This window comes from Indicator indicator, chromosome Z (assembly GCF_027791375.1).
Source record: "Indicator indicator isolate 239-I01 chromosome Z, UM_Iind_1.1, whole genome shotgun sequence".
NCBI lineage: Eukaryota > Metazoa > Chordata > Aves > Piciformes > Indicatoridae > Indicator > Indicator indicator.
In genome coordinates, this window is record NC_072053.1 from 8,438,646 (window position 1) to 8,453,840 (window position 15,195).

General features: G+C 39.0%; 1 protein-coding gene across 1 annotated transcript in view; it reads left to right on the forward strand.

The window, feature by feature from the left end:
• LOC128979871 (multiple C2 and transmembrane domain-containing protein 1-like) overlaps positions 1 to 15,195 on the forward strand; it is a 111,311-nt gene that overhangs the window by 81,005 nt on the left and 15,111 nt on the right. Inside the window, exons 9-10 of the mRNA XM_054398289.1 lie at positions 1,619 to 1,805; positions 7,948 to 8,093. Coding sequence (XP_054254264.1) covers positions 1,619 to 1,805; positions 7,948 to 8,093 — 333 coding nt within the window. The remainder of the gene's footprint in view (positions 1 to 1,618; positions 1,806 to 7,947; positions 8,094 to 15,195) is intronic.

Consider the following 15,195-nt stretch of genomic DNA (forward strand, 5'->3'; position numbering starts at 1 on the left):
AGCAGACAGTAAACGTTCAAATGAATAAATAATATAAATTAAGAGGGAATTTTCCTGTAGCAGGTCTAATCTGCCTGTGATAGCACAGTGCCCATTTTATGAAGCTGCACCTAGTCTCATAATTGGCCATTTTCCTGTCCTTAAATGCCTATTTATTCATGTCTGCCACCTCTTTCCTTTTCTTTTCTTTTCTTTTTTATCTTTTTTTCTTTTTTACCTTTCCTTTCCTTTCCTTTCCTTTCCTTTCCTTTCCTTTCCTTTCCTTTCCTTTCCTTTCCTTTCCTTTCCTTTCCTTTCCTTTCCTTTCCTTTCCTTTCCTTTCCTTTCCTTTCCTTTCCTTTCCTTTCCTTTCCTTTCCTTTCCTTTCCTTTCCTTTCCTTTCCTTTCCTTTCCTTTCCTTTCCTTTCCTTTCCTTTCCTTTCCTTTCCTTTCCTTTCCTTTCCTTTCCTTTCCTTTCCTTTCCTTTTCCTAGCAGAACAGCTCCAGCCCTCCGATCATCCTCATCATTTCTAGACCTACTGGAAGCTGCAGTCTAGGAAAGCTTTAATCTAAGGGTGCTGGAGTCCTGGAGCAGGCTGCCCAGAGGAGAGGTGGAATCTCCATCTCAGAAGGCATCCAAAACCCACGTGAATGTGTTCAAGTGTGACCTTCTCTAGGTGACCCTTAGCAGGGGGCTTGGGCTGGATGATTTCCAGAGGTCCCTTCCAGCCGCTGCCACTCTGTGATGCTGTGCTTCTGTGAAAGCTGAAGGTTGTGAATTGAAATATTGAAACTTCTAGGTGCACAATTAATTACTAACCCTAGGGTATTCTCATTTTAATTATGGTCAGCTCTTCCTTAGCAGTGATGCTTTCTTCCTTCCATGCTCTACCTTTTTGTTTTGAAAGGTGTTGCATGTGGTGGGCACCTACGGAGCCTTTTGCTCTTGGTTAGTTCACCGCAGGGGATATGGAGGAAGGGATCAGGCAGGGTGGATCTGCTCCAGCCACTCAGCACAGCTATAAGCAGTCCCCTGCTTGTTACAGTGTGAGACATCTCATTATGTAAGGGGTTGTGGCATCAGGTTTTATCCTGGGTGCCTGCAGGAAGCTTGGACCCTGAGCCACACAGAGCTTACAAGAGAGAGAGAGAGCTGAACCTTGTGGGTGCTGCTCAGGCTGGGTTTTTCCATGCCCAGTTGTGCTAATCACAATGAAGTCCACACAGATGTTTTTGTGTGGGGTTTTTTTTTTAATTCTTAAAAAAAAAAAATAATGTTGTTAGATAAATGTTATCCAAAATGTTTGTATTACAAAGCACAATTTGCTCATTTTATAACATTCTCTTTGCATTCGTGCCGGGAATATTATCCAACCTTGTGAGTTCGTTGTAATGGTTACAGTTCACATGCATTAAAAGCAAGACAAAACTCAGCCAGAGGCATGGGTTGAAGCTGAACAGAAACACTTCCAAAAGTTGGAAGTTGTTGGTTTGTTTTTGGTTGTTTTTTTTTTTTTTTTTTTTTTTTTTTTTTGTTTTTGTTTTTTTTTTTTTGCTGCCCAGCTGAATGTGAGTAAGGCAGCGTGCTCTTGTTCAGCATGAAGAAAACCACCTGCTGATGGAGAGTGTTTGTTTCTAGGTGCCAGGTTGACCTGTCAACCCTGAGTAAAGAACACACCCACAAGCTGGAGATGCCCCTGGAGGAGGGAGAGGGGTGCCTGGTGTTGCTGGTCACTCTCACAGCCTCAGCTGCAGTCACTATCTCTGACCTCCCTGTCAACTCCCTGGAGGACCAGAAGGAGCGAGAGGAGATACTGAAGAGATATGTATGGAGTTCTTCTCTTCTCTTTTGTCTGCAAAGTGTTGAATATTGTGTGTGTGTGAAATCTAGGTATATCCTATACATCCTTGCAAAATACCCCTTATATCCTTATAAATTACCCCGATATCCTACCACACTCAGCCAGTGACAACCATTGAGACCAGTTGCTAACGTTACCACCGTCAGTACATCACAGAGGCTACCAATAAATCCTCTCTATGCAACGAGGTATTTCTCACTTTTAGCTGTTTGCTGTCATCCTGTGGCATAAAGAAGTTGATTCCATTGCCCTGAAAAAAACAAACAAACAAAGAAACCACAAAAAAAAAAAAAAGATTTTACCAAGCACAAAATAAGTAAAAGGATCTTTTGGTGGCTGTAGAGCTGTGAGGTGTTTATGCCGAACGGTTTGAGGTGCTAACTGTTTTTTTACCTTTTTTGTTCTTGCCAGAAAACTTTTTGTTTTCTGCCTGCAGCAGTTATTTCATGTCACTGAAGTAACTGTTTTAAGGAATATTTCCATTTCAGGGTATATCTGAGGCAAACTGCTCTCACCTCCCAGCATCCTCAACATTGCACAGAAGCTGTGTAGTTTTATTGAAGCAACAGAGAGGGGAGCTCTTACTCCAGCATTTGCAAATACCTAAATCTCTAAAAGTAACTGTCTCACTGAGAAAGAAGAAGGAGGGGAGAAAAAAAAGGGGTGGGGAAAAAAAAAGAAAAAAGCTATTTCCACTTAAAATTACAAAGCTTATATTGTACAGTGCTGCCAGGTGTTTAGAAAGGCTTCTCTAGACTCCCAGCTCTGACTAACAAAGAGCTGCTTAATTTTTGTTTTATTTTATTTCCTTTTTTTTTAAGATTTTTTTAAAATATTCCTATTCCATGACTGACATCCTTTCAATAACTGAATTTAATAAAGATGTACCTTATCAGGCTGTGCAGATAACATGAAGTGCTGGTACTAATGCTGTACAATATTCTTCAAACAGATTAGCAGGATGTGCGCTTCAGCAAATTTATTCTGGCTATCTCCACCGAATCAGCTGTCTGCTAATGCTTGTACAACTCATACACCAATAGTGTTATCATAAACACAGTTTAATAGAGGTGACTTAGCAAGGCTAAACATAATATTCCCAAACCAACTCGGAGCTGAGGCAATTGTGCACCGTCTTTGAGGAGAAATAATTACAATTAAGAGAGTACCTGCACATTTGGGGAGTCCACCCAGAGGCAAGCCAGAAGAGGTTTTTGCAACCACAACAAATTTCTGGTGGGTGCATTCTTTGCAGGTGACACCACTTGCCCAACAATACCCTGCTCCTGTGGACTGTTGTGTGTGATGATGATATGGCAGCCAAGTGATACTGATGGTTTTGATAATTTAGAGGCAGCATAGAAACTGTATTATTAATCAGTTGCCCCTAAATTCTCCTTCTTTTTGGTCCCCAGTGTAAAGCATAATTACGTGGTGTGAGCCTGATCTATTTATTTTCCCTTTCTTACATATTCATAGATGTGTGTCCTTTCTTACCATTTTCATTAGGCATTGGGGCACATTTATATTTTTGGAGGATGCTGGCATTGCAGGGAAGTGAATTCCTTGTTATATGTCCTTAAAAATTTTAGCATCTCTACACCTTGTTTTGATTTTGGTTTTGGTTGCTTGTTTTGGGTTTGGTTTTTTTTTTTTTTTTTTGGTTGGCTTGGTTTTGGTTTATTTTTGGTTTATTTTTGTGGGGAGTTTTTTGGTTTTTTTGGTTGGGTTGGTTTGGTTTTGGTTTATTTTTGGTTTATTTTTGTGGGGTTTTTTTGGGTTATTTTTCAGTTGGTTTGGTTTTGGTTTATTTTTGGTTTATTTTTGTGGGGTTTTTTTTTTTGTTTTTTTTTTCAGTTGGTTTGGTTTGGTTTTGGTTTAGTTTTGGTTTATTTTGTGGGTTGTTTTTTCCTTTGGTTTGGTTTATTTTTGTGGGGGGTTTTTTGGTTGTTTTTTTTTTTAATACAAATTTTACTGTTTTCATCAAAATTCCTGGTGGACAGCAGGAGAAAGAAATGACAAAGGTGAACGAAACCCAAATAGTTTATTTTCACTGATGTTTGGTTTATCTTGGGTATTCCTCTCTCTACTCCAGAACTGATACAAAGGGAGAGTATGCAATTAGCAAGATGCACTGTTCCCCACTGAGTGTCTCTATTTTGAGGTGAGGTTTTCTGGGAGTCCTTTTTTAAAAACAAACAAAAAAAGTAGCTTCCATCTGAGATTAGGGGTTTTTGGGGGAGATTGGGGGGGGGGGGTTTTGCACCCTTTCTGCAGAAAAAAACCCAAAAAACAGTTAATGAGCTGACCTTGCCATCAGATCAAACAGGCTTGGAAAATGACTCTATTACTGTCATTTAACCATTTGTAGCTGAACATCAGAGCCTTACAAATTAAACAGGCATTACTGTTTGAACCATTATTTTACCACAATTGTCTGCAAAGATTAATTCCTTTTGGGGGTGAGGAGGAAAGGGGAAGGGGGGAGGATGGGGAAGGGGGTGGGGGTGGTGGTGCATTGATGGGGACAGACCAAGAGAGATTGTATGACCTTTTCAGAACGGGTGTGCTGAACCCACAGTCCCCCTTGTCACAGTTTAAAAACCAGAGGAGCTAGTTTAGGGAAGAAGTTGTTAGCATTCCGTTTTTATTATGACATTTCACAGTCATCCCATTTAATGTCCCTTGACCAGATTGTCCACCGTGAGACGATGGGCTTGAAATGTTATTTAGAGCATTGATAAAAGGTGAGCAGTCCTAAGATGACAGCGAGTCATAAGGCTGGTGGTGTGACATTAATTTTCTCCATAACAGAGATGGAATAAGACGTCACGGTGACAAGCTGTCAATCAGCCCTGGCCCCTCAGTGTATCTCCATGCCATAGGATGGGGTATTGCTTCTCCCATAATAGAGCTGAACTGAGATGCTCTCCCTGACAGCTGCTGCAGCCATACAGAAAATATATTATACAGCCTTTCATTAAAAAAAATAAAGAGGACTCATCTCCAGAGCATTTCAATCTTTTCCCCCCATCTATTTGAGAGCTTGAAAAGATTCGCAGCCAGTCGCAGATTCCTCCGGTATGGAAATTTCAGGCTTCAGAAACCATGTGGGGTTTGGGCTTTTTTATTTTGTTTTGTGTTTGGTTGTTTTTTTTTTTTTTTTTTTTTTTGAGGACTTCAACAATAATCACAAATAAGGAGACAGGGTACCATCTGATAAATCACTACTTTAAAGTTATGTGTTTGAAGTAATGCATTAAAGTCATTTGCCTCTCCCAGCATCTCAGCCTTGGCATTGTATGCGTCTTCAGCAGCCTCCACAGTCACGACGTGCAGCAAACAGATCTAAAGCCAGCTGCCTTTAGCTGCAGCTGAAAGTTCAAACCTAATCATTCTAACAAAGGTGGCAAAGTGCAACACAGCACTGGTGGTGCCTTTTTTTTGCAGAGTGAGGCAACCAGGGTGGAAAAAAGGGGGCTCCATGGCCTTGCAGGGAAGGGGGTAGTCGTTTGGCTTGCTCTGCTTTTGGGTTTTGCTTTGTTTCCTTGCTGCATGCAGCTCAAGTCATTGGGAAACTTGTGCAGAAGGTGGAAACAGTTTTGTAAATCCTCTCACTTTGGTCGTGGTATTAGAGCAGAATTATCTCTGTTGCGGCACCCGTGCTGATAAGAAGCTTCCAAACCTGGATCATTAATTGTCATAAACGAGGGAAGGTGCCAAGGTGCCACTGAATTACAGCAGAGCTCTCTGTAGCACTGCCTTCTGCCACCCTCAGTTTGTAAGCACACAAGCAGTGTGCTGCCTGAAGTTGACCATCAGTATTTTTTAAGCCATGTTTCTGATGATTAACCTGTTTAAAAGGGATTTAAAAAAAAAAAAAAGATAAAGATATTAACCATTATCCTGTGATAACACACATGTGTTTGTGTGTAGGTAGCATGTGAGGTACCATACCAAGCTGATCCCTCAGTTCAGGAATCCCAAAGTCAACCCTTCAGTGGAAAAAGAGTAGATGGTCAGTTGTGGGGTGGGGGCACGTGTGGAAAATTAAATATCCCTGTTAGAATTGTCTTATTAACACTAAGACAGGGATGGGTATTCTATCTATGCAACAGACTGCATGAACATACAGCAGGGGTGGTTTTCTTTGCAAGCTGTCATTTAATATTGCATTCAAGCAGCACCTGTGTTTTTCAGACCAGAGGTGTTATTTATTCTGGTTTCCCATAACAGTCGATTTTTGTCTTCATAATAAACTAAAGGAGTCGTTGAATTGGTGGGTTTTTTACCTGGTGTTGGTGTTTTTGTCACCTGATGTTGGTGGATTTTTACCTTTTATTGGCGGGGTTTTTTTACCTGATGTTGGTGGGGTTTTTTTCACCTGATTTTGGTGTTTTTTTTACCTGATCTTGGTGGGTTTTTTCACCTGATGTTGGTGGATTTTTACCTTTTATTGGTGTTTTTTTTTTTACCTGATCTTGGTGGGGTTTTTTTCACCTGATCTTGGTGTTTTTTTTTTCACCTAATGTTGGTGGATTTTTACCTTTTATTGGTGGTTTTTTTACCTGATGCTGGTGGGTTTTTTCACCTGATGTTGGTGGATTTTTACCTTTTATTGGTGGGTTTTTTACCTGATGTTGGTGTTTTTTTTCACCTGATGTTGGTGGGTTTTTTCACCTGATGTTGGTGGATTTTTATCTTTTATTGGTGTTTTTTTCACCTGATGTTGGTGAGTTTTTCACCTGATGTTGGTGGGATTTTTTTCACCTGATATTGGTGGTTTCTTTCACCTCATGTTGGTGGTTTCTCGAAGCCTGGACGTTATCATCAGCAGTGGAGAAGGTTTTTACCTGCACCACATTAAAGTTTGAGAAAAAGGCCACAGGCTTTAAATGCAGACATACTCCAGAATTAATCTGCATGCTAGTATTGATGAGCAAAATACACCCCAAAATCAGGCCCCACGTGGATAGATGATTTTAAAAAGAGCTTGTAAAATCCTTATTTTTATCTCCTTTCCCTAGGTTCCTCCCCTAGGTTATCTAAAAAGAATGGAATGATAATGCCAGGTTTGATATGAATTGATTGCAAAGCTACATTCATTCAGTGTTCTGCCATTTGAAATTTTGCAACTTTTAAACTATACTCAAATTTAGGCGCTTGGGAATTTTAAGCCTGTGACACACAACTGCTGAAATACTCCCAGTTTGTTGCTTTTTAGTTCGCTCTTTAAAAAGAGCAGCAACAGATCACACATCACAAGCAGCTTTCTAAAACCATGCTGGGTGAATAAATGCCAGTTTTAACCTACTCTCTGATTTTTTTTCTTCCTCTATTTAATGTATGTAGATATTTTCAGAAATTCATGTTAAAAAATTAATGATTTAGAGTGAGAGATTCCTGCCCTGGAATTGGAACCATTTTAAAATTGATTTTTAAACTCTTTTTTTTTTTGTTTGTTTGTTTGTTTCTGACTTTTTGTTTTGTTTTGTTTTGTTTTTCAAGTGATTAATATAAAAATTATTACATTATTATAATCAGAATCTTCTGATTGCTTCCTGCTCCTGTTATTTCCAAGCTACAAGCAAGCCTATGTATGCATAGATGCTGTGTTCCTAAATGCACATAATGCTCAAGTGTAACAGAAGTATTGGCCCTGAGTCACTGTTCAAGACATTATTTGAGCCATCAAGGGGAAAATTTTAACATAATTCCTGCAAAAAAAAATATTCAGGGGTGGGTGGGAAATATTTTGTTGTTTGTATTAATTTTGTTAATGCACTGTTATTTAAAATGTTGTTGGGTGAGTCGTTTGTGTGCTGGTGAGGGATTAATTCAGCTGATGAAGTGTTAGATTTAATCATTAATATTCTGATTTATTTCCTTTGCATTTTTCATTGATGAAGTGGCAAAATGCTGAAAAGAAGCACTGGCCTCCTTCAGAGATTCATATTTAGATGTGTGTGAATGCTTTGGATAGGACCATACTGACTTATATGTGTGCCAGGGGAGGAGAGGGATTAATATTGCTTTTTGTCCTTCCTTTCTTAATGAAACCTAGAATTATTCTTCATGGGTTTTGTTCTGTTTGTTTGCTTTTTAGAGTCCAATGACAATGTTCCATAACATCAAAGACGTGGGATTTCTTCAGGTGAAGGTCATCAGGGCAGAAGCATTGATGGCAGCTGATGTCACAGGCAAGGATTTATTTAGTTTCTCTGTCAATGGCCTTTTTAGAAGTGAAAAAAAGTAAAAACAAATGTTTGATCCAGAAGTTGATCTAAAGATTATTGTCTGTTTGTGGAGCCTCACCTTGTCTTTAGGGGGGGGGGGGAAAATCCACAAACAAAACTTTTCTAAACAAGGCAGCAAAGTCATCCTGTTGCTGGCAGAGCCCTGCACAGGTTATTTCTCCAAAAGGTTAAGTACATATTTATTTCTTTCCATCAGAGGTCCTGGGGCAAAAAAAACAAAAACAACATAGAAAAGAATTTTCTAGAAGAAAAAAATTTCCAAGATTATCCAAATTAAAGCTGAATTCCAGAGGACAGGGCAAACGAAAGGTGCTAGACTTAGGCACTGCTTTAAAGTTGCTGCCAAAAGAACCACTCCGTATCTGTCAGCTGTTTAGCAGGGCTGCTGCTGATTTCAGTTTCTTCTAACTACTGATTAAGTAGGGGAAAAAAAAAATCTTGCATTGTTTTCTATTTTGTGTGATAGGAGATGAATGGACAATTTAAACCTATTGCTTTACAAAATAAATAAATCATGTTTCAGCCATACTGACCATGTTGCTCCAGTAATGTCTGGAGTTACCTCCTGTTAAGTACAATCAGACTGCAGGAGGTGAGTGGAGCAAAATGAAGGAGCTTTTTTCTGTGTTAGAAAATAGCCATCTCTGCTTGAAAATAAAACAAAACAAAACAATGAAAATGAAAAGGAAAAAGAAAAAATAAAAAAGAAAAAAAGGAAAATAAAAATAAAAATAAGAAAAAGAAAAAGAAAAAGAAAAAAGGGAAAACGGAAAGAGAAGAAAAAGAAAAAAGAAAGGAAAATGAAAGCGAAAAGAAAAGAAAAGAGAAAAGAAAAGAAAAAAGAAAAGGGAAAAAAGAAAAGGGAAAAAAGAGAAAAGGAAAGAGAAGAAAAGAAAAGAAAAGAAAAGAAAAGAAAAGAAAAGAAAAGAAAAGAAAAGAAAAGAAAAGAAAAGAAAAGAAAAGAAAAGAAAAGAAAAGAAAAGAAAAGAGAAAAGAAAAGAAAAGAAAAGAAAAGAAAAGAAAAAAGAAAAGGGAAAAAAGAGAAAAGGAAAGAGAAGAAAAGGAAAAAAGGAAAGGAAAATGAAAACAAAGAAAAAAGAAAAGAAAAAAGAAAAGAAAAGAAAAGAAAAGAAAAGAAAAGAAAAGAAAATAAAAGAAAAGAAAAGAAAAGAAAAGAAAAGAAAAGAAAAGAAAAGAAAAGAAAAGAAAAGAAAAAAGAAAAAAGAAAAGAAGGAAAAAAGAGGAAACAGTACTAATCCATCTGGTTTAACTGCAGTGTGGACATAAATATTCTCTTTTAGGAGTATATATATAGAAAATACTTTACTTTTTAATAGGGTTTTGGGCTTTTTTTTTTAATTAGCATGACTACTAAAATTTATTTTTATTTTTTCTTCGCAGAGAAGATAACTGAGCAAATTTTTTTGTTTTAATTCTGAAATTGATCATCCAATTTGTGGTAGGAAAATAACTGATCCCTATTTTTTGGGCGTTTTGGAGGGGGTCGTGGGGAATTGTGGGGGGAGATTGAGAGAAATGCTTCTAAGGATTCCTCGCTTGGCTTTAACCTTCTAATCCAATGTGGTCTGAACAGAGAGAGAGAGATTAAGTTATTCAGGGGCAAATGAGATAATTCAGTCCCTGACCTCCTTCAGTCATCAACTTTTCCAGATCAAGATGTTGTTTGTGCTGGTTGAACAAATTTTTTTGGGGGGAGGGGGGGAGTGGAGGTTTGGGGGTGGTGGTGAAATACATTTGATTCAATTAAAGATGTAGAGAGGACCTACCAAAAATAAAAAAAACAACCCAAATGTCAGGGACTGTGGTCAGGAAGAGCACTTCCCATGTCCTTGCATGTGGCAGATAGGGATTTTTATTTATTTGTTTATGTTTTGATTTGCATTCCAGACGTTGCAAAAATATTGATTTTTTTTTTCAGATTGCAGAAATCATTGTGTATTTTAAACAGCAACAACAACAAAAATGTTTTCAAAAGAGGATAAAGGGTTTGGTTGGGTTTTTTTTTAATTAACTAGTGCAGTCATTTAGAGCTATTTTTAGTGGCCTGTGGGTGCATGCAGACCCTCCCTTTCAGACTAAACTATAACATTAGAATTTACAAACAGCTCAAAGTAGGTTATTTGGTGGTTGTCAGTAAATCATCTTTGTAAAAATTGTGTAAAACTTGACCCTTTACTGGCCTAAGAAATATTTAAGGTGGGGAGCACCACCTCAGTGCTGCAAGTTGCACAGCTCAGCTGAGTAAGAGCTAAGGACCTAGTCTGCTAGCAGCTGCTCACACCTGTGTAGTACCTCTGTGGTTTGCTCTCTTTCCTCTATCCCCCTTTCCCTTTCAGGAATCTTTCTTGTGTGAGGGTAATAAATAAAAATTTATTCATTTGGGCTGAATGGATTTAAAAAAAAAATCCTTAATATTCCATCATTAAGCATAAGCAGAGATGGAAAAAGGTTTCTGTAATCTTTTAAGTAGTCATCAATCTTACTACAGTTGCAAGGATTATTTTCCCCCCCTCTTTTTTTCTTTCCTTTTTTTTTTTTTTGAATTTTCTATCCCCCTTTCAAAATGTGAAATTTTTCTTTTGTTACCACACAACCATTGAGCAGCATTGTAATACTGTATTAAGTCCCTGTGAATAAAGAGCAATTGAGTCTCCCTCCGAATGAATGAGTAAAAAGCACAAATTACTTTTTAATGAAACCCTCAATTCTTCTCTTTTTCCACAGAAAGCCCATAGCCTTGTTCATCTGAATGCTGCTACAGTAGGTCACTTCAGTTAAGCCCCTAACAAACTGTTGATGGTTGAGGGCATTGGGTTTTTTTTTTTTCACCCCCTCCTGTCTCAATAGCTCAGTGTTGGACTTCAAACTGCTGAAATTAGGACAGAGATTGAGGTTAGAGAGATTAAGGGTGGTGGTTCAGGCCTCAGTTTACAACCCCTCTCCCACACACACACACACACACATGGCATAGATGCCAGGGTGGGATGAAATCTGGGTGAAATTGTGGGCAGGAGGAGCAGGTGGGGCACTACTAGTTGAAAAATGGGGCACTGCTTGATCATGCCAGAACTGGGTGTTAAATATACCCCAGAAAAGGACAACACAGCACAGGACTTGTCCTCACTCATCCCACTTCTAAAGACATCTAAGGAAAAGAAAGGACTGGTGAGGGGCTGAGAGATTCCCTAGTGGTGCTTCGGAGCTCACCTTGATCCTGAGGAGAGCTGAAAAAAATAGGGTGAATTGCAGGGCTAAAAGCCTTTGAGAGAATTTCCAGGTCTTCCACCATGTTTCCCCAGTGTCTTTCCATGGTCAAAAGACAATTTTAGTGCAAAATTATGTTCTCTATGGATTCAGAACAAATATCCCTTCTTGGAAAACACCTCTGTTTTTTGTTATTTTTTTTTAACTATAATCAAAGAAAGGGAAATCACTGAGTGTGGTGTTCACTTTTTCCTTCCCTTCTTGGGGAGAAGCCTTTTCATTTAAATCTTCCACTGAGCTTCAGCTGTTTAGTGCAAGGCTGTTTTCTCCCTAAATCCTTATCTAAAAGAGGTCCTGTTTTTCCCTTTTCCCACATCTTTGTTCACTTGTGGTTCCTCTGGAAGCCAGGTAGAGCTTCTTAAGGGTCTGGCTGCTTGCAGACCCCTGGCATAGCAACATGTGTCCTTCTACATGAGGAAATATTCTGATGGTGCAGTAAAAGATAATGTGTAATGGGTTCATCATGCTAGCTGGGCTCTGAAACTAGTACAGATTCATTTCACCCAACCCATTTGAGTTTTGGGGAGCAACAGAGTCCTCTGTCAGGGGCAATAGTCAGGTAGGTGCATTCCGTCTGCAGCAGAGGTGGGTGTGGGTGGGTGGTGGTGGAAGGATGCTGGTTCCTGGCCTTTGATGGGGCAGATCATTGAATGATAGAATGTTAGAATGATATAATCATAGAATGATAGAATCAGAATCATAGAATCACAGAATCATGGAATCATAGAATCACACATACATAGAATAACATAATCAGAGAATCATAGAATTGTAGAATCACAGAATTGTCAAGTTTGGAAGGGACCTCAAGGGTCCCCATGGGCAGGGACCCCTCACCCTATGTCACTCCATCAGATATATTCCTCCTTTCCTTTATACCACGAAATAAAACTCACACACCCCCACAGACACCCCCCACTGCCTTGCTATGGATGTGAAGCAGGCAGGGTGGGGTTTAAGAAAGCTGTGCCCCACAGGTTTGATCCAACTTCATCCCAAGCCCTGCTTTTATGGTCACGAGGGATGAAACCGTTCGCGACTGGGATTCGTTAGGGCAGAGCAAAACCCAAGCTCCGTGTGACGGACTGCCTGGAAAACAGTTTGTTTTGCTGTCTTTGGGCTATAATTAAGACATGCTCAATCCTAGCCCCCCAGCTCCCCTCTCTCTCTCCCTCCCCCTTGCCCCCCACCCCGCGTGCTGTGTCACAGGCTGGCGATCAGAGGCTTTGGGAGGGTCCAGCCCATGACTTTGACCTTCCGCGCGGTCCGGCGTTCCCTGGGGAACCGTTCAGCTCATGAGGTCTGATTTCACACTTCCAGGATGCCTCAGCTCTCCTCAACAATGACAGGGAGACAAAGCCCTTTAGAGAGGGCCGCATGGGGACTTGTTTAAATTGGAAACTAGAGAGGAGTCAAGGAACAAGGTTACGGGCTGCAGAATGGTGCTTTTAATAAAGAGCTCACAACTCTGGTTCAGCTCAAAGAGGGCTACCTCTGTACAATTAATTGAGACATTTATCTGGAGCATCTCAGGCCTCTACTTTCTCACAGAATTATGTGATAAATATCAGCTAAGAGGCAAATGAGATGTGCATGAAATGAATTTTTAACACTTTGATTACTGTGTCCCCAGTCTTCATTAGAAGTTAATTTATTTGTATTTCTGACCTCATTATTAATCAGTTGTCGGCAGGTTTGGTTGAGGTTGGGGTTTTGTTGGGTTTTCTGGGTTTTTTGGTGGTGTTGTTTTGTTGTGGTTTGGTGGGTTGTTTCTGTTGGTTTGGTTTGGGTTTTTGTCTGCTTTTTTTTTTTTTTTGCTTGTTTATTTGCTTGCTTTGGGGTACTGTGATCTCAGAACCTGTTATATCAGACAGATTTTAACTAAACAGTGATATTGAGTTTTATACTCAAAAGCTTCTCAGGCTTATTCTATTCTGAAGAATAGAAACTAAGCATAAAAAATGAGGCAGATTTTTTTCTTTTTCTTTTTTTTGTTTTCCCCCTATCCTTCTTTTTCAGTTTTATGTCTGGAATTCAGCCTCTCTTCTAAGAAAAATTCCATGTTAAAAATTTTGATTAAAGTACTTGAAAGTAGTAGGATTGAAGGTACCAAGATGGCTAAATGTGCAGTATGTAAATGAGCCTTCTAAACAAAATAAAAATAAAATAAAAATATCTCTTCTACTAAAATGCCCTAAATACCACAATGTGCAAAAAAAAAAAAAAAAAGTCTTTGAAATTGTTCTTCAAATGCTGGGAAATGTCAGAGTGATGTACACACAAAATGTTAAATTCACAAAGGTATGGAAGGCCATGCAAGCAAAATTGAAGGAATAAATTCAGAGGCCCTTTGGAAATACAGTTCCAAAAGTAATTTGCTCTGTCAATTAGTGCAGCCAGATTTCAATATACACTTGAGTTATCTCCACGAAGTATGGAAATCTACAAGGTGGGCAGCATCCTGTGGTAGACGTAAAAAAATAAATATTACCTGGTCCTGTCTTATAGGTCACCTAAAGATATCCATCCAATGTCATGTGCTGCAAAACTGCACATTGCTGTTTAGTTTTTTGTTTGTTTGGGTTGGGGTTTTTTATGGGGTTTTGGGGGTTAGTTTGGTTTCGGTTGGGTTTTTTTTTTTTGTTTGGTTTTCTTTTTGTTGTTTTTTTCCTTTTCTTTTTCTTTCTTTTTCTTTTTCCTTTTCTTTTTCTTTTTCTTTTTCTTTTTCCTTTTCTTTTTTCGTTGTCTTTTTCTTTCTCTTTTTCTCTTTCTTTTTCACTTTTTCATTCTCTTTTCCTTTCTCTTTCTCTTTCTCTTTCTCTTTCTCTTTCTCTTTCTCTTTCTCTTTCTCTTTCTCTTTCTCTTTCTCTTTCTCTTTCTCTTTCTCTTTCTCTTTCTTTTTCTTTTTCTTTTTTTTTTCTTTTTCTTTTCTTTTTCTGGAGTTACCAGGTTTAGGATGTCAATGGCAGAACTATTTTTCAGGAGCTGGCAGTTTTAGGATGCTGATGGCAAATTAGGATCTGGAAGGTGCTTTTGGCTAACAGCAGCATTTAGAATTCAACATACAGTGAAAAGGATGATTTGTGATTGTTCACATTTGTGAACACATACTTTTTGTCCTGTGAATAGTGTGTGGAAAGGAGTTTAACACCACTGTGGCACTGCACTGGCTCTCCTGGTACGATATCTGCTGATACCAGAGCGTTGCACCACATTTTGCAGCAGCAGCTCTAGGAGAGGAATTATCATTTCCATTTTAAAGATGGAAAACTAAGAAAGGTTAACTGACTCAGCTAAGGCCAACAGAGCAAGTCCTTGTCAAAGCTGGCATTTGGCTTGGGTCCTGTACTTAATCCATTAGATAAGGCAGCTTCTCATGCTATTGAGCCATTCCTCCTCCTGGCCAAAGGTCAGGCTGACTGCTCTGTTGCAAGCAGCTGGCTGGCAGGGAGCTCAGAGCAACATTAGTGACATTAGTGTCTGCATGAGTGGCACTGCCCCCCCAGAGTCATGAACTGGCTGTCTTGTCTTCCCCCCCCATACCCCATACCCCTCCCCCCCATAAAATAAAGCCCTTTTTTTTTTTTTTTTTTTGGTTGTGGGGGGCTTAGATCCTTAATGGACAGGCATGGCCAGCAGTCAGGGAGAACCATAAATAGCCCATGAAATATTCAAACAATATTGCAACTTCCATAACCCACATTAAACTTGGTTGGACTTTGTCAAGTGGTGGCTTGTGAGCTTGACTTTGAAAAGTAGAAATGGAATTGGAATCCCTTATGAGTGTTCTTTTCCTTTTCTTTTCTTTTCTT